The sequence below is a fragment of the Chelon labrosus genome (assembly GCF_963514085.1).
Source record: "Chelon labrosus genome assembly, chromosome: 18".
Taxonomy (NCBI): Eukaryota; Metazoa; Chordata; class Actinopteri; order Mugiliformes; family Mugilidae; genus Chelon; species Chelon labrosus.
The window spans coordinates 16,737,790-16,757,452 of NC_140351.1; the positions used below are offsets into that span (position 1 = coordinate 16,737,790).

Sequence of the window (19,663 nt, forward strand, 5' to 3'; positions counted from 1 at the left end):
GGAAAAGGTCTCACATGACTGTCATAAAAACACACCAAACACATAAATCTGAGGAACAAGAACGTGTTGTGATGGTAGAAAGCAACTAAAACTAAAACACATTCAAAGTATATGTGCAGCCACTGACATTTTCCAGTTTTACCACTAGATGGCGATAGACAGATATGAAAAGGGACGGTGTGTTTTCAAGAGCGTTTCTTAGGTTACAGTTATTAGTCCTTAGAGGTTCATTTTACTGAGGGAGTTATCAACTCCACATGTGTGTCCTGCATTTAGGGAATGCTCAGTCAGAATATAATCGATAATCAAAGTGTTGTGTTAAGATTTAGCTCCAAAGACACCGTCTGACACTCTGTTTTTACTCTAATCATCCCAGTGTGAAGTCTGTGGATCATGCATATCCTTCAGGGAGCACAGTTAGACCAACTTTGTTTGCATTCTGAATAAAAAAAGTCTAGTCACATCACCGTCACACCAAGGCACACAATGCCTACTGCAGTGTAAGCAGTTGGGTGAGCAGAGAGCCAGGGCTGTGGTGTGTGGAAAATGCTAGTGGAGGCAGACAATGCAGCAGTCCGAGGCCTGACCAGCCCTCAGAGGGACAGGGGTCGCCTCACTGCGACAACAGCCCCGTCTCCCTCCCTTCTTTTCGTGAACTGCCGCAGGATGGGCTCGGGGAGGACGCTGAAGTTTGCCCTGTGTGAGGTGCTGCAGTTTGCAGGCCTATGCGTGCCGCTCTTCATCGTCATGCAGAGGTTTGCCGTCATTGTGGCAAAAGTCAAAACTGAGGCGCAACCGCCCGGCGACGGCCACACGGCCTACTGGTTGATTGTGGCCTCCTCCGTTGCTTATGTCACCTCCACTGCCCTGCTAGTCTGGGTTCCCCTGAAGTATATGGTCTTCGTGAAGAAGAAGTTTCTCATCGGGAGGAAGAAGTGGTGAGTGTCCTCCTGCCTCTGAACTGATGTCAGGAGCCTGCAGAGCCAGACATGGAGATTCAGGATCTCATTGCAGTGGTGGCTCAGAGTCTGGACAGGCCTGTTGCTGGTTTTAACAGCACTGGGCTGGTGAATATCATGAGTAAGCATGTCCAATTCCTTCCTTTCATTTGTCTTTCTCTCAGGAGACCTGTGGCCCTCGTATATGTGATCCTGTCCACGTTACCCTGCTTTGCCTTTCTCATCGCCAGCTCTGAGGTACAATGCAGATTGTTTCTCACTTGTTGCTTCAGTTCACTATCTGTACACTAATCATTAACTTTAACCTGCGTGCTTCAATATTTGAAGACCTGAATGTAGATCCTTTGTAGATATTTTGGTTTGATGTGGTTTATGTTGCAAAGGAGTTGCTTGGAACTTGAAAATGGCTTCGAAAACTTTACATTTGGGCCCAAAATGAGAGTGGGAAAGTGGAAGTGGGATCACTGTGTGAAGCTTCTATAAGTAGAAAAAAGGTGATGATTAGTGAGAAACCCTTTGGTTCTCAAGGGAGGACTATCCAGCCTTATGGTTAAGGAGCTACTGATAAGCAGCTTGGTTCCTCTTCCTGTCCACGCTGCCCTTGTCAAGTCATCTGTCCATGAGGCACATTTTCTTTTCCTGCCTGGCTGCAGCCCAGACCCTATTTGCTGTTTTATGTGGCACTTTCAGTCCAAGTTGACCTTTTGGCCCTTCCTTATCTATTGTCCTTTCCATAAGGGCCGTAAATTTCTGCTAAGATGATCAGCTTGTCTGCTTTGTTCTCTGTCATGTTGGCATGAAGTCCTGAGTCAGGCAAATGGCAGGGCTGCAAGTGATTTATCCGAAAGGTTCAATATAGTTTAAGTAAATTGGTGGATTCATACTAAGGTCAAATGTATGTTCAGCTCATGATTTTGATGTTTTTCCAGGTTCAGATCAATAACAACATAAAACATGATATGTTCACGGAGCTCCCTGTATCACTGGTGCTGTTCTCACTCATCTCTATTGACGTTGTGGAGAGGATACGCCACTGCAGACTGACAGGCCAGGGTGAGCGCCGCTCTCTGAACACAGATTTGTACATCCTAAACTTTCCCCTTCCATCTTCTATAGTGACACCAGCCTGGTGTCACATTATAGCAGCTTGGAGACAACACATACAGCATTTATCCAGAACTATTTGGAGACCCAGTTTGAACTTCTTGTTCTTTGGATCTTTGCCCAGAGTTGAAAAAAATCAGCTCTACTGAGGATATGTGCAGGAAATTTGTTAGCCCATCTCACTTTTCCAAACACATTGCTGACATGACAAAACAAATTCAAAGTGTTTTTTCCGAGGATAGAGGCCGAATCACTGTTTATGCACTCCAACAGTCCTCTGGCTCATGATGAGACATTGGCTGCATGTTCATGAGACCTTGGCCTGCAGATTTCTCAACACTTTAGCCAAACAATGTGCAAAATAAAATCTAAATTCAAATTCCTGTCATGGGATAGGCTCCAGCACCCCCCGCGACCCTTCACAGGAACAAGCGGTTACAGAAGATGAATGAATGAATGAATGAATGAATAAATTCCTGTCATGTTTGGTTAATTAAAAATACTACTGAAGATGAGCAACATGCTGTCTTTGCTTTTTGTAATCTTGTTTGTCTTTCTTTCCCTTTCTCCAGCTAATGACATGGAAAGAGACGCTGAAATCCCCTCCACTGTCCTCACACATGTGGAGCAGGTATCACCGGTAACTCCTATCACTCCAGCTGTTCCGGGGCCAGCTGTGCCGGGGCCAGCTGTGTCCAGCCAAGGAGTGCCCACTCCCATGCAACCTGGAGCAAACCAGCTCAATGACAGGAACCAGAATGGAGCAGGAGCTCGACCGGAAACCAACGGGACAGTCCCAGGGATGCCAGGCAACCCTGGGAGGCCGTTTAGTATCTCTGGATTGAGCTCACGGTCAGCGAGCACCACGGCGTACCGCCTCTCTCCGTATGCCTACACGGGGCCTCTGAGGTTCCTGTGTGCCAGCGACGCCCGAGCTGATGTATTTGTGGACAGCTTCATGTTCTGGATGGACACGGTGGAGATGGTGAGAGTGGCAGGACATCCTCTAGTCTACTACTCAGGTTGGGTGTTCCCCATCTATATCTTCAGCTACCTGTCCTGCCTGCGTGTGGTGGTCATGCCCCACAGCCCACTGCTTTCCTCACTAGGGGTGGCCCTGCAGGACTTACCCTTCTTCTTTGTACGCGTTGGCCTCATTGCCTTCTTCGGCTTCGTCACGCCCATCCTCTATGTGATGAAGAACCTGCTGGTCTGTCTGGCCTTCATCTATTTCAACTTCATGACCAAGCTGAGGATCTTCAACACAGAGAGGATGTTCTTTTGAGACCAGCACTTCCATTATAAACAGTAAAAGAGGTGGTTGGAGTAAAGGGTTGACACAAATTTGAGGTAGTTGCACCAGCCCTTCATAAATTTGAGTAATAAGCACTAAAAAACAAAAAAGATTGCTAAGTTCAAATGATATGGACAAAAAGAGGTTATTTGCAACTAAATACTTACACCTAGGAACTGCCAGGTACAACTACTTTGTAGCTGCACTAACTAAGCAACATTTAGCTTGCTACTATATGGTGTTTAGTGTGAGGGTTAAATGAGGCAGTCTACCAATATGATGAGTTTTAGTCGCTGATCTTGAAATAATCTAACAGTTAAGCTATTGCTGCTCGAACTTGGTGATGGATTTAAGAGCAGCTGGTTTAATCACAGAAGACATAGTTTGTTAAAATGCATGCATGGTACTTTTCACAGGCCAAAAGGGAGCTCGTAGGCAATGGAAATTATGTGTCAAAAGACTGTCGTCTTAAATATTATCACCTGTATGTTCAAACTTTTTTTTAAGCCCCAATCCCCCACCACCCTCACCAAGAATAGCACTTTGGGAATGTACCTTTAATGTCTCTTGAGAGTTTTCTCTTTTTTACTCCATCATAATGTGCAGTGAAAATGTAAAAACATAAATACATGTTGTTTATTTGAGGTTTTTCTTTGCTAAGTTAATATACACAAAAGAAAAACATGTGTGAGTTTGTATCACTGATACATTTATTTTGGTAAGATCAATAAAGAAAGTCATTAAAAATCAGTTTTGACTGTTTCTGGGATTTATTGCCGTCAGGACCTCCGAGTACACCCAGTGTCTGTTTGTTTTTGACTTCTGTTTGGACCTTTCCACTGGAATTCACCTCGTTTCTGGGCAATCACATCCCCAGAGGAACACTTTCCTGTAATTTTTCTCCAAAACATTCTCATCTCAAATACAAGGCCAGCAATGGAGCGGAAGGCATGAGAACTGTCTGTAAATAAAGGTGTTGACAAGAAAAGTCCATGTGAACGTGTTCACAACCTTGTAATGGGAAATTTTCATTAAGGTCACAAGTTGTGAGGTGACAGCATAAAACACAAGAAGCACAACCAACACTGATACACGTGGCGTGTAATTTCAAAATAAAACAGATAAATGTGATGAAGGCTTTGCAGTGCACACATGAATAATCTAAAGCACTTGAAATATGGCATATTAATCTATGGATCACCAATGTATGTTTCTCATCTACTGAGCTATAAATGCTGGTATTCAGTTTTCTGAAACTTGGTGTGTCTTTCAATACTTTTGCTTTAACTCATGCAATCTCAATTCAATTAATTCTACCCTATTTGCTAACTGGGGAATACAGTAGAGTATTTATTTAGTACAGTGCACTGTCAAAATTGGAGTTGTTGTGTTTACAGGTTGATCTGCTGCCCCCAAGTGGCCAACAAATCAGTTAATGCAGCTTTAAATTAGAATCCATGATCTATGTAAATGGTTATTTCATCACTGTCTGTACAAGGGAAAGGTATTTCACAGGTACAGGCCAACTTATCCATATCTTCATCTGTTGTTCTGAGCAGAATTACTGAGCAGCTTTGCAGTATTCAACCAAACTGGTCAGATTGCCACTCATTTCCTTCAATAGGAAGCAGGATTTCCTCCTGTCCTCCTCTTTGACTATTATCATCACGGCACTCTTCATCAGAAGTCTTGCAGACATCTTGGGGGGGGGGTTCAGTCCCACAAAAACCCTTCACGTCAGCAAAGCTGCAAAACTTATTTAAACCTCATTTGCTCTGGTGATCACAACAAACATACATCTAAATCTAAATCTTCCTCAAAGTCAGTCTTACTGAATAACATCTGTTGCCTGGGTTCATTAGCAAATTAAGAACTGTTTCTTAATTTTTTAAAAATTTAAAAATCCAAACATTATTAATTTCAAGAATGGATCATCCTGCTCTTCATTATTTTTGTTTTTATTATCCCACCTGACACTATAAGAAGACATTTATTCGTTTCCCACTTCCTGCTTTCCGCTGCCAAATATCTGCGAAAGCCCTTGGAGGTGGCAGTCGTTTGACCAGCTGTAACTACCCATGTGACAGGATGTCCATCAGTGTGATTAAGAGAGAAAACCACCATGTCTCTATCTCAGTGTTACTCTAAGCCACATACCTCTGGACACACCAGTCCCTGACTCTCATGACTGGAAAACTCTCCTACAGCATCATCCACCACTGAATGCAAACCGCACTAGGGACAATGTCACCTTGTTCAAATTTTGCTGCAGTCCTCTGTCTCCTGCAAATCTTCTGCATTGCCGCTGATATAGGTACGTACCCCATACGCTTTAAAAAAATATATTATTGACTGCAATAAACTGAAATTGATGCGTTGTTAAAACTTTCTGTTCTGTTCCAGATAGCAGCGCCTTCGTTATTTTCAACCAAGACCACAACAAGTGCATAAAGGTGGAGACTGCCTCCTCAGTAACGCTGGCCACTTGCAATCCTCATGCCAAAGAGCAGCAGTTTCGTTGGGCCTCAAAGTCGCGCCTCCTCAGTCTGTCCCTCAAGCTGTGTCTGGGCGCCACATCGATATCGGACTGGGTGAAGGTGCTCCTCTTTGAATGTGACGAGAACAGCGACCTCCAGCATTGGCAGTGCAAGAATGACACCCTCTTTGGCCTAAAAGACCAAGACCTGCACTTAAACTGGGGCAACCGCAATGAGAGGAACGTAATGATCTACAAAGGCTCAGGGGTCTGGAGTCGCTGGAGGATATTTGGCACAAAGCTTGATCTTTGTTCAAAGGGGTACCAAGGTAAGAGCTCGCTAGTTATGCAATCATTAAAGATATAATAGTGTTTACAGAATTTAACCAGAGTAGGTTTCTGCTTTCTAAGAAGCTTGGAAATAATGTGCATATTTGTGTTTCCAATGACAGAAGAAAATATGACTTTGAAGTATCACTGTGTATCACTGTGGCCTGCATATACTTCAATCAAATTACAATTACAATATATACAAACAACAAAATGTGCCAGGCCATTTAGATTCAATTTAGACTTCGTCTTGCCCCACTGTCTTCTTCACATCGTTCAAGTTGTGTTGGGATTTAGCAATTATCCCAACACAACAATTGATTTAACATTATTCATCAATGTTGGGATGTCTAGAATGGTGCAGCTGATATTGCAGATGGTTCTATCATAGTTTTAGATAGTTTGATAGTTTAGATAACAGCGTTCTTTCATTAAGAAATTGTTTTCCAAGTTTGGGCCTAAGCGCTGAGCTGGCATCTCTAAACTGGACCCATGCAGAAGTAAACGAGGCTGAACGGAAGCAAATCTCAGGCTCCAAGATCTTGAAAAGTTGAGACAGTTATATCCAGCAGTAGGAAATTAAATCTCATGATTAGGAATCACATGGTGCTGCAAGAACTATGTGTCCACGTACATTTGTACTTTTTGTACTTTTTGTACTTTTTGTTCTTTAAATCCACAATCTGTGTTTCCTCAGAGATTTTCACACTGGGGGGCAATGCTTTCGGGAGCCCTTGTCAGTTCCCATTTAAGTTCCAACAAAAGTGGTATGCTGAATGCACAAAGGACGGCCGTCCAGACGGTCAATTGTGGTGTGCCACAGAGAAAGATTATGATACACAGAAGAAGTGGGGATTTTGTCCAACCACAGGTAAGCGTGAGTAACAAGACCTGGTCAAAATATTCTGTTGCCAGGGATTTTGAGAAACAAGTCAGGGGCCAGCACTAGCACTACTACACAATGACTTCTACTAAACCACAACACAAAATAATTGTGCTGTACACTATCTCTTTATGAGGTTACAGCTCTGGCTTCTGACCTCTTCTTCCCTTGTCACATGAAGCAGAACAACCCTACCACTTCCTCTCATGAGCTGTCAACACAGCGCTGTCCTTGTTTTCCTATTTTCACAGGTCTGTCTTCCCTTTCTTTGCTGATGCTCCTCTAAAACAGGGCAGGAAAAGAACAATAAAAACAGACATCTCACTTTACCATAGTTTTTATGAAACAACATCAGGCCTAGATAAGGAACGTGTAGAACAAGATGTTTCTAAGTCTAATCGAATCCCTGTTTTAACAATATAGCAACACATACACTACAGCATCCTACCGTGAATCCTTTCACACACATTTATAACTTGTACTGTCTTCTCCATATTGTAGGAACCCCCGGCTGGGACACTGATCCAGTCACAGGGGTCCAGTATCAGAGGAACGCACAGTCAGTGTTGACCTGGCATCAGGCCAGGAAGAGCTGCCAGCAGCAGGGAGCTGACCTACTCAGCATTGTAGAGCTACATGAGCAATCATACATCTCAGGTAAGAAGTTGACCTTATGTCAGCTTCCCAATATTATTTTATTTAAAATTAACTGCTTTATATTGCATGCATTGACACAGGGTTGACAAGTCATTTGGGGACGTCTCTGTGGATTGGGCTGAACAGCTTGGACTTTGAGAGTGGTTGGCAGTGGAGCAATGGCAACCCATTCAGATATTTAAACTGGGCCCCGGGTTAGTAAAGACATGGCATTGTAAGATATATAATTTTTACAACAACTCAACACGATCTTCTCATTATAAATTAATAAATGTTTCCAACAGGTCATCCCTCATCAGAGCCCGGCCTCAGCTGTGCAACCCTAAATGCTGCAAAAGCCTCAAAATGGGAGAGTAGCGCCTGCACCAAGAAGCTTGGCTACATTTGTCGTAAAGGAAACTCTACCAGCCTTCCCCCGCCACCAAGTAAGAGTGCCAATTAAAATTATTTGAATGTGGTTCACTATTCATAGGACACACCTACAAATGAATATGTTTTAGCTCTTCTTTTCTCTATCCGCAGTTCTCGGGCCAAGCTTCTGCCCTAGTCACTGGGTTCCCTATTCAGGAAGCTGTTACTACCTGGACAGGAATAAAAAGATGTGGAGAGATGCTTTGACCGCATGCCGCAAAGAGGGAGGAGATTTGGCCAGCATACACAATATAGAAGAGCAGAGCTTCATCTTATCTCGATCTGGATACTGTAAGTGTATAATTTTGATCACTGCCGTTTCAAAAAGAACAATAATCAGTGCTAAAATGATTTAAAAGGCAAACATGTTAACACAATAGATGAAAGGTTGGAGAGTTGGAGATCAATGCCATGTCTGTACGGTAAATATGAAGCTATAGACAGCTGCTAATTAGCTTAGGACAAAGTTTTGAAGTAAGGAGACACAGTCCAACTTTAAAACAGCATCTCTACAATTCATAGAATTGCATGCCGGAATATATTTTGGCTGGAGGCAGTGTCCTGGTTATTGTGTCCAGTATTTGTGCTAAGCTAACTGGCTGTAGTGCTATATTAACAGTACAGACATGAGAGCGGTATTGAGCTGCTCTCTAACTCTTGGCAAGAGTGTGAATAAGTATATTTACCAGAATCCCTGTCTGCTTGTCTTTAGTCATTAGGGGGCAGTGGAAACAAGCCGTGAACATGGACATGACCTCTGACAAACCTCGAATCAGACAGTAGCTTAGTATTCATGGAACCATTACAAACCAACATTGGCGTCATTGTGTGTCTGGCCATCTAAGGAACATATAGCATGTTTTAACTCTTTTAGCTTGCTCTGATTTTGGTCCCCACAGTCTCATCTGAGAAATATGTGACAATCCAGAGGTTTTGATATAGGTTCATCTTAAGACAGTGAGGCCTCTTCATTAGCTCTTCTTTTGACATGAGAGTTTACAAGCCAAAACTGAAACAGCTGATTTTCCCTTCTACTCCGATTTCTTGAAATTATTTGGTTGTTGTGTTACTGTCTTTATCCTCTCCTGCTTTCACCTAACAGTGGTCACCTGAAGCTGTCTGTCTGATGTGTTTTGTATGTTTTTGAGCCTTTTCGCCAAAAACAAGTCATCATGACAGGCAATCGCTTTAACCGCCTGTCAGTTTAACATTATGTAAAAATATGGATTGCAGCCACTTTGAAGACTATTCTTAGATGAGATCAAAATATATCCAACTGACCGCGTGTTTCAACCTTCAGTACCGACAGATGTGCTCTGGATTGGCTTGAATGACCAGAGGAACCAGATGCTGTTTGAATGGTCTGATCACTCCCACGTCACCTTCACCAACTGGCAGAGTGATGAGCCCTCACACGCTACTAACTTCCAGGAAGACTGTGTCCTCATCCGAGGAAAGGTAAAACCGTCAAAATACCAAAATAGAGACACATTTTTTATGGGGATTTTAGTTCCGCTAACTGTTTGAATGTCTCTCATGCAGAGTGGGAAATGGGCCGATCACATGTGTGAGAAGACATTTGGGTATATGTGTAAAAAGAAGGCCTCCACTAAACTAGCTGAAGGCACCCAAGAGGAAACCAACCCAGGATGCAAGCTCGTGAGTGATGTCCTTTCCTTTCAATATGAGTGTAATTATAAAAACAAAGCCTCTGTCAGATTTATTATCACAGTATCCTTGTTTTTTTTTTTTTTTAGGGATCCATAAGGTTCGGTTCATACTGTTATAACATTGGAGCTGAGACAAAAACCTTTGATGAGGCAAAGCAGGCATGCTCGGAGGCTGGTGCTAACCTGGTGGATGTGGCTGATAGGTATACTTATATTGTAGGAATAACTTTCCCCCAAATACCATTAATGACTATTTTCAAAGTTTTACAACAACTAGCTTCTGTTTTAATATAATTTTTGATGCAAATAAATTAAGCTTAACTAGTCCAAAGCTTTATTATGGAGTAATCCTTTGATTTTTATTTTTTTTTTGTTTGTTTTCGTTCAGATATGAGAATGCTTTCCTGGTCAGTTTGGTGGGTTTGAGACCCGAGAAGTATTTCTGGACAGGTTTTTCCAACACAGCAGACAAAACCAATTTCAAGTGGACAACCGGAAAAAAGGCCACCTTCACTCATTTCAATGTGGGCATGCCAGGTAGAGCTTACACTCTTTAGCTGAATGAGCATTTCACATACCCCCATTAGCTTCCCACACATTGGCTGCTAGTCATCCTGAGATCTAACATATTGATTGATGAGTGACAGAATAACTAGAATATAATATAATAAATGTATTAAGAGTGTTATGTTTACACAGTGTAATAGTATTTTAGCATTTTGTTGTCTTTTTTGTTTTGCTTTTTTATTTGACGCACGCTAGCAACATGGAAAATGTTGCTAGCATGCAATGCAAGCTATTGACCATATTGACAGGAATTTAGCAGAGACACTTTTGTCTGGGACTGCAAAAAAAATCACCAAACTTATTTTGGTGATTTTTTTAAATTCCCATATTTAGCATCATCCAAAATCTCTGTTTTATGGCATAATTACTGCAAAACTTACACTCTCACAGACCTGGCAGCATGTTAGCAAGTTGCTGTTAGCATTTAGCCTTGTCTCTGTAATAAAGCATTTTTGCTCTCTCTGTTTGTGTGTTACATAAAAGATAGAAAACAAGGATGCGTTGCCTTGACAACCGGGACTTTTGCCGGATTGTGGGATGTTGTCAGCTGCAGCAATAAGGAGAAGTATATCTGCAAGAAACAGGCAGAGGGAGTGCAAATGACAACAGTCCCTCCCTCCACCCCAGCCCTGACCTGCGCAACTGGGTGGACCCCAATTCCCAAAAGGAACATGTGCTACAAAGTAGGAAAACTAATAGAATTCAACTGTGAAATACAAACAGAACAAAAAACACACACTTTCCTTTTTGACTCATTTCGAAGGTTTACAAGAAATCAAATGCCCTTAAGAAGACTTGGCAAGGAGCGCGTGACTTCTGCAAGGCCGTCGGTGGGGACTTGATAAGCTTACACAGTGCAGAGGACCTGAACTATTCAGAGTATGTTAGCTTGCATTAACAGCTTGCATATGTCATGATGTATATTAGGAGAATGAATATTCAAGTAATCAGTGCTTGTTTTCATAAAGGGTGTATACCTCGGAAGCCATGTGGATAGGTCTCACCTACCTGGGTACCACTGAAGGTTTTGTCTGGAGTGATGAGTCGCCTGTATGTAGCACTTCACTTGAATATCAAAAAGCTTTACTTTTTACCATATTTTCCTTGGCCTAATTATGTGTGTTTCTTTAAACTGTTGCTTAGTTTGCCTATGAGAACTGGGGCTACGGGGAACCAAACAACTATAATGACAACGAACACTGTGCAGAAGTCAATTTTTACTATCAGCGGCATTGGAATGACCGGCACTGTGAGGCCTACAATAACTGGATTTGCCAGATACGCAAAGGTAACACTGACTGCTTCCATTTTGGAGCTATTTACCCAAACTGGTGAGGTTAAATCAAGGCTGGTTCCATCTGTTTAGATTTGTGATTCTCATTGTTCTTATATTTTCAGGTGTGACTCCGCAACCTGAGCCAGTCATAGTTGAAGAAGGTATGTTTCGGTCCTGGTCTGTCCTCCAGAATAGCTTTTATATTTCTTTGTTTTCATGTCATGGATTTACTAAGCTATATATTGTTGACTGAACTATTTCAACTACTATTAAATGGATTGCAGTAACACTTTGTTCAGAAATGTGTTTCCTGACAGATAAAGCTTAATAATTCACTGATGCTTAGGGTAACATCTTCAGACTTTTTGCCAACTTCATTCTTGCTAAACTAATAACATTCCCATCAGGGATACAAGTTGTTATACTTACACAATGACTTAAGATTGTGTCCATTAGCTAGCTAGCATTGTCATTGTGAGCAAGTATAGCACCACAGAGCTGCTATATCAGCATGGCTAAGGTCGGTTTTCTTCTCTTCTAAGTATACAACACCACAGACGATGGATGGCTCATATACAATGACACACACTATTTAATCAACAATGATAAGATGGATATGGAATCTGCCAGGGACTACTGCAAAAAAAACTTTGGTGAACTTGTGGTCATCACAGGGGAAAGCGAGAGGAAGTTCCTTTGGAAACAGGCAAGAAGAAGGATTTTATTACCAAACAAACTTTTGCATGTTTTTTTTATTTATTTTTTTTTAAATCCTGAGTATGCAAACATATGTAAATTCTCTCTTTTCTTTATGTTCAATCAGATATTGAAAGGTACAGAAGGACAGTACTACATTGGCATGATAGTGAATTTGGATAAATCATTTAGGTAAATTAAACAGAACATTAAGGAAAACATTCTGTCAATTTGACGCTCCGTGAAGTTATGATTTGTGATGTGTTGTTCCTTTTCTACTTTTTCAGTTGGCTGGATGGGAGCCCCATAACTTACACTGCATGGGAACACAATGAGCCCAACTTTGCAAACAATGATGAAAACTGCGTGACTATGTACAAAAGCATGGGTGAGTCTGATATGGTGACACTCCGTGTGTGTGTTGCTTTGATAAATATTAACTGTTTTTTTAATAACAATTCTGAATATTAAGGATACTGGAATGACATTAACTGTGGAATGGAGCTACCCTCTATCTGCAAACGAAGCAGTAGTTTTATCAATACAACAATGGCCCCAACAACAGCTCCTAAAGGAGGATGTGCACCAGAGTGGGTATCTTTCCACGGAAAGGTAATTATGTATGACTATGTGCCTTAAAGATTACTCTACGTAAATCTGTTACAATAAATGTAATCTCATAATATGACCCGGATTGAAAAGATTCTGGTTATTGACTGTCCATTTGTTATGTAATGCACTGTATTCTTCTTGTTTACACAGTGCTACAAATTTGTCTCTGGGAATGACAAAATGAACTGGCATGACGCCAGATCACACTGCATAACTCAGGGAGGAAACCTAGTTTCCATCACCAACGAGAAAGAGCAAGGTCAGTGCCATAGCGAGATTGCTTATGCTGGTAATGACCAAAAGCCACTTTCATTAGTGTTTGTCTGAAAATCTTCCATTTCAAATGCAGTTTAAGTGAGATTTTATTTATTTTTTTGTTCTTCCTCTGTAGCATTCCTAACAACGCAGATGTTGTACTACAATGAAGATTTGTGGATTGGCATGAATGACGTCAACTGGGAGATGCACTTTGTGTGGACAGACGGCAAACGCATTGGATACACCAACTGGGCCAAAGGGCACCCACTGTCAGTGCCTGACGGACGCTATTTTATGGAAGAGGTTATTTCAACTTTAGCGTCTTCATCCAGAGCTATTTATGTCCGCATGTCTGTCTATCACTATCAGTAAACATATTTAATTAGAGCAACTAGTGTGGCAGCAAATGGCTTGGAGAGAGGAACAGACATTAGACATCCAATCAGCTCTGCCAATAAGCACCGTTTGGGCCATGTTAAGATATTTAATATTATAAAGCAAGCCCCAACCCAGACCAACTTCCACTTATCATCTAACAACAGAGGAAATATGGAGAAGAGTAATATTTAAAGGCCAAAATCAGATTTGACTTGGGGGGGGGGGGGGGGGGTGTCTTTGACTGCATTAGCTGTTATGGGGTATTTATCAATTTGCGCATGTCCTATTTTCTTTTGTTATAATTAGTTACTGATGCTACATAAGATTTGGGTGAACACGTCTGCATACCATCAGAAAATAAAAGAACTGTGAGAAAGTTGCTACAACTCATGGGAAATGACTTAGCTTTTTCTTTCTGATAGGCTTTTGACTGTGTGATCATCACTGGCAACACTGCCAAATCCTCAGGATACTGGAAGGTGGAAGATTGTCACTCAAAATATGGTTTCATCTGTAAAAGAAACATTGGTGAGCAAGGCCATGTGATTATGAAGCATGCTGACAGAATTTACCCTTTGTTGGCCTTTTCATTGGTCTGCTCACCACCCACCATAGAGCTCCCACCGTTTGTCAGGTGCCGACTTCCTATGTTACTGTTGCTATGTTGGACATAAATGAGCCATGACAGGGTCCATTCCCATGGGAAAACGCTGAAAAACTGTACTAATACCATCTAGAATTAACATGGAGGCAAGGAAGCTATTGTTAGCCATTCTGCTAACGCTGGCAGACATGGAAAAATGACTAACCTTTTCACCAGTTTGTTGTTTTTATGTATGGTGATTTCATCCATGTAGCCACACTTGTTGACTGTACATTTTTTACATGTTTGAAAAATCACTATTACAGATTTCAATGCAGTATTTCAGCATTTTTCTATGGGAATGGATCTCCATATTGCTGTAGTTTATCTAGTCTAGCAACTGTACCATTGGAAGTCGGGACTTGACAAAGGGTAGGGGCCCTCTGATTGGTGGTGAGCAGACTAATTATAAGCCCATTAGTTGTGTTGTGACGTTGTAGTTGTGAACACCAAATAATGTTCTTGTCTGTCCAGACTCGCAGATCGTAGTCAAACCCACCACTGTGTTACCAAAGACCTTCCACAAGCTTGGCAATGACTCCTACAAACTGGTGGCCCAGAAGATGAGATGGGATGAGGCTCGGAGGCAGTGCCAAGCAGATGATGCCGATCTGGCCAGTATCCTGAACCCTATAACTCAGGCATACGTCATCTTGCAGATTTCCAAGCACAACGAGCCAGTGTGGATTGGCCTCAACAGCAATGTGGTAAAGCGTCTACCTGTCACCTGTTTAAAAGACCATTTCAAATTCTTGCTCTGCAGAAACTTTCATCAATTATATCTCTTTCACAGACAAATGGTCGCTACAAGTGGGTTGATAATTGGCTTCTGTCGTACACCAAATGGGGCACAAAGGAGCCTAAAAACAACTATGGCTGTGTGTATATAGATGTGGATAAAACGTGGAAGACTGCACCATGTACCAATACCTATTATTCCCTTTGCAAAAGGTCACCAGGTCAGACAATACTCTCATACTTCTCTTGCATTTGATACGTAAATGATAATGTTTGCCAACAAAAATGTGACTCAGTCTCCCGCCTCTTTTTCAGACGTAGCTCCCACTGAGCCCCCACAGCATCCTGGCAACTGTCCAGAATCAAAAAGGCTAAGAACCTGGATTCCTTTCAGAGGCCATTGTTATTCCTTCCTCAGCGCAATGCAGGACAACTGGGCCCATGCCTCAGTTGAATGTATGAAAATGGGTACGTTATGAAGAATTCCAGCTGATGAACTAATGAATGACGATATGCTGTATCCGTGTGTATAAACAGTAACATTATGTTATTATGGCTATGCTTGTCAGGTGCTTCTCTAGTGAGTATTCAGGACCCTGCTGAGGGTCGGTTCATACAACAGAACCTTGAGGCTCTACAGGACGGTGCTAAAGACTTCTGGATTGGCCTGTACAAGACCCATGAAGGTGAGCATTAAACTAAAATATTCTGCATACTGTTGATCACTTAAATGTCTGGGGACTAAAATGTTGGTAATAAAGGTTGACAGTATGATGTTTTTCCAACAAAGAAATAAAAATCAATGCGTCTTATGATCAGGGTTTATGTTGAGTGACCAACCTGGACATAAAGAGACAAATGTGTTCAAATCTATAATAAAAATTCGGAAAAAGCTTTCATTTCTGTGCAGTGTGCAGTTGATGTACAGTATTCTCCCACTGTGAAATACATAAAGGGAAAGTGAGGGCAGCTAGAAAAAAAACTAAAACAAATTGTCAGTGATAGTTAGACAGCTTTAAAAAGCCTGCACAGGACAAACAGCAACTAGAAAAATAAAAATAAACTTTTTTCTCTGAAGTAGGAGTAAAATTTTAAAATATAATAAAGTTTTAGCTTGATTGACGTCTGATGTGTTGTTCTCTTGTACTTTATATTGTCTGCAAATAAATGTTCTATACAGTTTAGGACATAGTTCATATTGCACACAGTTACAGTGTAAAATAGAGTATAGGCACACTTTGTATTTGTAGATTCAAAATTGCAGAAATCTGCCATAAAATTATGGCCATAATTACTGGTCAAGTGAAAAAGCTGATAAGCGCCTGTCAGTGCCATTATTATTTATTAGATAAAACTATTGTGGGATATTTCTGGTATGCTTTTCTAGTCTATGGAATTATTTTTACTAAAAACACCAATCTTGAACCACACAACAAGTCCAGTTGCCTTTGTTTTAGCTTTGTTTTTTGGATATACCATGACTGAATCTTCACAGAAATCATTTAATAACATGACCCTAAAGCCTACAGAGGCTGCACTTTAAAAAAATATTCCTAATCTAGACATGAGAAAAATAATAACTTTTAAACAATATAAAAGCTGAAGTTAATTGTGTCTTGAGTGTGCTAGTTTGGTCAGTAACTCAACTCTGTTTCAGGTGAGTGGATGTGGATCGATAACACCGCCGTGGACTTTACCAGCTGGAAAACAGGTATGCCAAAGTCATACTCATGTGTGGACATCAACTCTGACAGTGGACTGTGGAGTTCAAGCAGCTGCACAAGATATAAGTCTTACATCTGCAAAACAGCAAAAGGTAAATTTCACCAGCTGAAAATTGTATTTAATTTTGACCTTTGCATGACTATTTATCATCTTTTTTTTTTTTTTTTCAGTTATTGTTCCTACAGAGAAGCCTCCATCTGTTGGTAAGTTAATGGACTTTTTCTAGAAAATACACAGCTTTGTTTATATCATTGTGAATACTTCTGTATGTTTGCCTCCTTAGCCCAAGTTGTTAAAGAAGCTTCGCATGGCTCTGCTGGCATCACCGTGGCTATAGTACTGATTGTAATAGCCGTAGTTGGACTCGGAGCCTTCTTCCTCTTCCGTAAAAGGATACCCACCCCTGTCCTGGGAGAAAGCACCTTTGACAACAAGTTATACTTCAACAATCCGATCCGAGCCCCTGTAGACACCAAGGGCCTGGTGGCCAACATAGAGCAGAACGAGCAATCATAGAAAGACGTGTGATCAGTGGATCTATGAAAAGCACACCATCAGAGAGTTTGGTTGCACACTTTCTTTTGGAGAGTAGTGTTTTTTTTTCAGTTTCAGGACTTTATCAAAAACATTGATTATCGTAATTATTATATAATAATTCATGCAGGCACTGGAAGAAGTTAATTTGAGAGAATATGAATAAACAATCATCAGGAACATATTTAACATGATGTGATTTGTGAAATGTTTACAGATTATTTTTTTAATATTTTACGAAGCGACATAACCAAGAACATTTATTTGTTAATATCAAAAAGGTTGTTTTTTTTTTTACGCAGGCTGAAAGATCTTTCACAACTGGGTTACTTGTTATTACTCTCCATGGACTTTCCATCACCTTGTTTCAGGCTGATGATGTTGTAAATAAATGCCAAATAAATGAAGATACAACTAAAAATGTATTTTCCTTTTTTTCCTCCTCATTTTTTAAAAGACTAAAAACATGGAAATAATTTTAGTTGCAGCAAGCTGTGATATATCAAAGTGAATAATATAATACAGATAAACAGAGAAGGGTTTTGATCATAATGGATCATATGAGTTGTTAAAGCTGAGGTCACACTACAAGTTTTTTGCCAGATTTTACCCACAAATCCAAGTTGGGCAAAGTCTGCACCAGTCTGCACTAGTTGGGGACAGTCTGCATGGGTAGTATGCACAAAAAGTGTGTGAAGGGGCGAAGATGCAAATCTGCAAGTGTATGAGGGGAACAGAGCCGACCTCAGACGCAGCCAATCAAACACGTCTGAATCGGGTTGTGTGAACAGCCAATGAAAAAGAGAGGGTTGGGCACAGGAAACAGCACCAGAAGATGACAGGAAGTAACGGGAATATCAAAACAATGATGGCAAACAGCGAGAGCAGGAGAGTGGTGACAAAGCAAACCTGGACCACAGAACTAGAGGAGAGATTAATCAAGTTGTGGCAGGAGCACAAGTTCCTATTTAATGTTGGTTGCAGTGCATAAAACAACTGTTGCACTTGAGAGAGTTTGTGCGAGGGTTTCATGCGTTCAGTGTGCTTTAATTGGTTTGACAAATCATGTAGTCTGTGATCCGTCATCAGGTGCAGTTGTTAAATGTGTGACCCCAAGTCTTTCGGTCGTCATACAAAAATCTGCTGAAGCCAGTCTGTTACTGAGTACTCCTAGTCTTTTCAAAATCTGTAAAGACTGTGAAAGTTGTGTAGTGTGTCCGAAGCTTAAGCTGAACTAAATGTTAACATGCACACAATGGTAATGATATGTTAGCATGTGCATTTGTACATTCATGGTCCCCAGAGGATGAGTCTGAGCTAGCTTCCTTCCTTGTTTTAACTTTGGTCTGGCCAGCCATTTACGCAAGGAAGTGACAGGCTATCACCAGTGTAATCAAGACAACTTTGATGAGCTTATCTGACCGTGTTCACGTGTCTTTTGCAAGACACATAGGAATGTACCAAATCTGGTGGCATTAATTTAAATTCTTATGCTATCTGCTGTGGATGAAAATGTGAGCCATATGACCAAATTAAATACAGAACATCAACATATTGAGTATTTCTGGTGCAACTTCACCTACTTCCTGGGTGATTGGAGGAGGGATAGAAATATGAAGTGGTCAAATGCTTGTAGTATATTGAACAACTTTATTAGAACGATGTGTTTCAGCTCATCGCCTTCAACAGGGTCATCGAGTTGTTTTATATTTGCTCCATGTGCTACACGTGTTGCTGGAGTTTTGACCAATTCAAAGATATATATACTGTATATAATGGAAATTTAAAATGTTGACAAAAGACCATCATATTTTTAACAGGATATTTTGGTTTTGAATCTATTAAAAACCTTGAAAGACAATCAGGTCTGACTCCAACAAAGCAGTCTGTGTCTGGTGTAAATCTGTAAGTGATTTATTTATTTAATTTTTTTTTTGGATTACCCTGCCAGCTATTCAATTACATCTACCAGAGGCTGGCCACCCCCGTCACCCCATTCTTGAAAATGAGACAGCGCTCTCCATGGCAACCACAGTCCTCTAAGGCTGTCGCAGCTAATCCTCGGGAGCTTACTCAACTCTTACTTCTGGGTTTTACTAACAGCACCAATGCCCGAGGATTCTCCCCAAACAAGCACTCGATCCTCTGTTTATGCTACGAGGAAAACCTGTATCCTAGGAGGAAAACAAAGCGAGTCACAGCCGCTGCGAGGGGCAGAGGGGAGAACGGTAGGCCTGGTTCATCCGGTAAGCTTTTTTTAATCTCCTCTATCTCAGGTGTTACTGTAGTGTTGAGCATGTTTCAGTAATTTTGCCCTCTTGTTGCTGCGTTGATGCGACCTGCGGGGTGTCCAGTGTGGGAGGATGCCTGGGAAGCTTGGCAATGTTTTGCTCCGAATGTTTGATCCTCGATGACTCAGAGATCATGCGCGATGAGAAAGCCTTAGATTTGA

The 19,663-nt window shown here is 41.2% G+C and overlaps 1 protein-coding gene across 1 annotated transcript; it reads left to right on the forward strand.

Moving 5' to 3' along the window:
• Positions 1-666: 666 nt before the first annotated feature.
• Positions 667-17,193, forward strand: mrc1a (mannose receptor, C type 1a; the record flags this gene model as incomplete). The annotated part of the gene is given in 34 exon segments (XM_084566248.1): positions 667-938; positions 1,124-1,196; positions 1,889-2,012; positions 2,636-3,171; position 3,174; positions 5,761-6,162; positions 6,861-7,034; positions 7,548-7,703; positions 7,784-7,897; positions 7,988-8,128; positions 8,226-8,405; positions 9,415-9,572; positions 9,657-9,773; positions 9,872-9,987; positions 10,173-10,321; positions 10,835-11,034; positions 11,115-11,230; positions 11,320-11,401; positions 11,495-11,639; positions 11,750-11,788; positions 12,170-12,333; positions 12,451-12,515; positions 12,611-12,711; positions 12,796-12,935; positions 13,086-13,194; positions 13,327-13,496; positions 13,994-14,099; positions 14,689-14,921; positions 15,008-15,173; positions 15,268-15,420; positions 15,522-15,638; positions 16,610-16,768; positions 16,848-16,880; positions 16,961-17,193. Coding segments are annotated over 34 exon segments (5,244 nt in total).
• Positions 17,194-19,663: the final 2,470 nt, after the last annotated feature.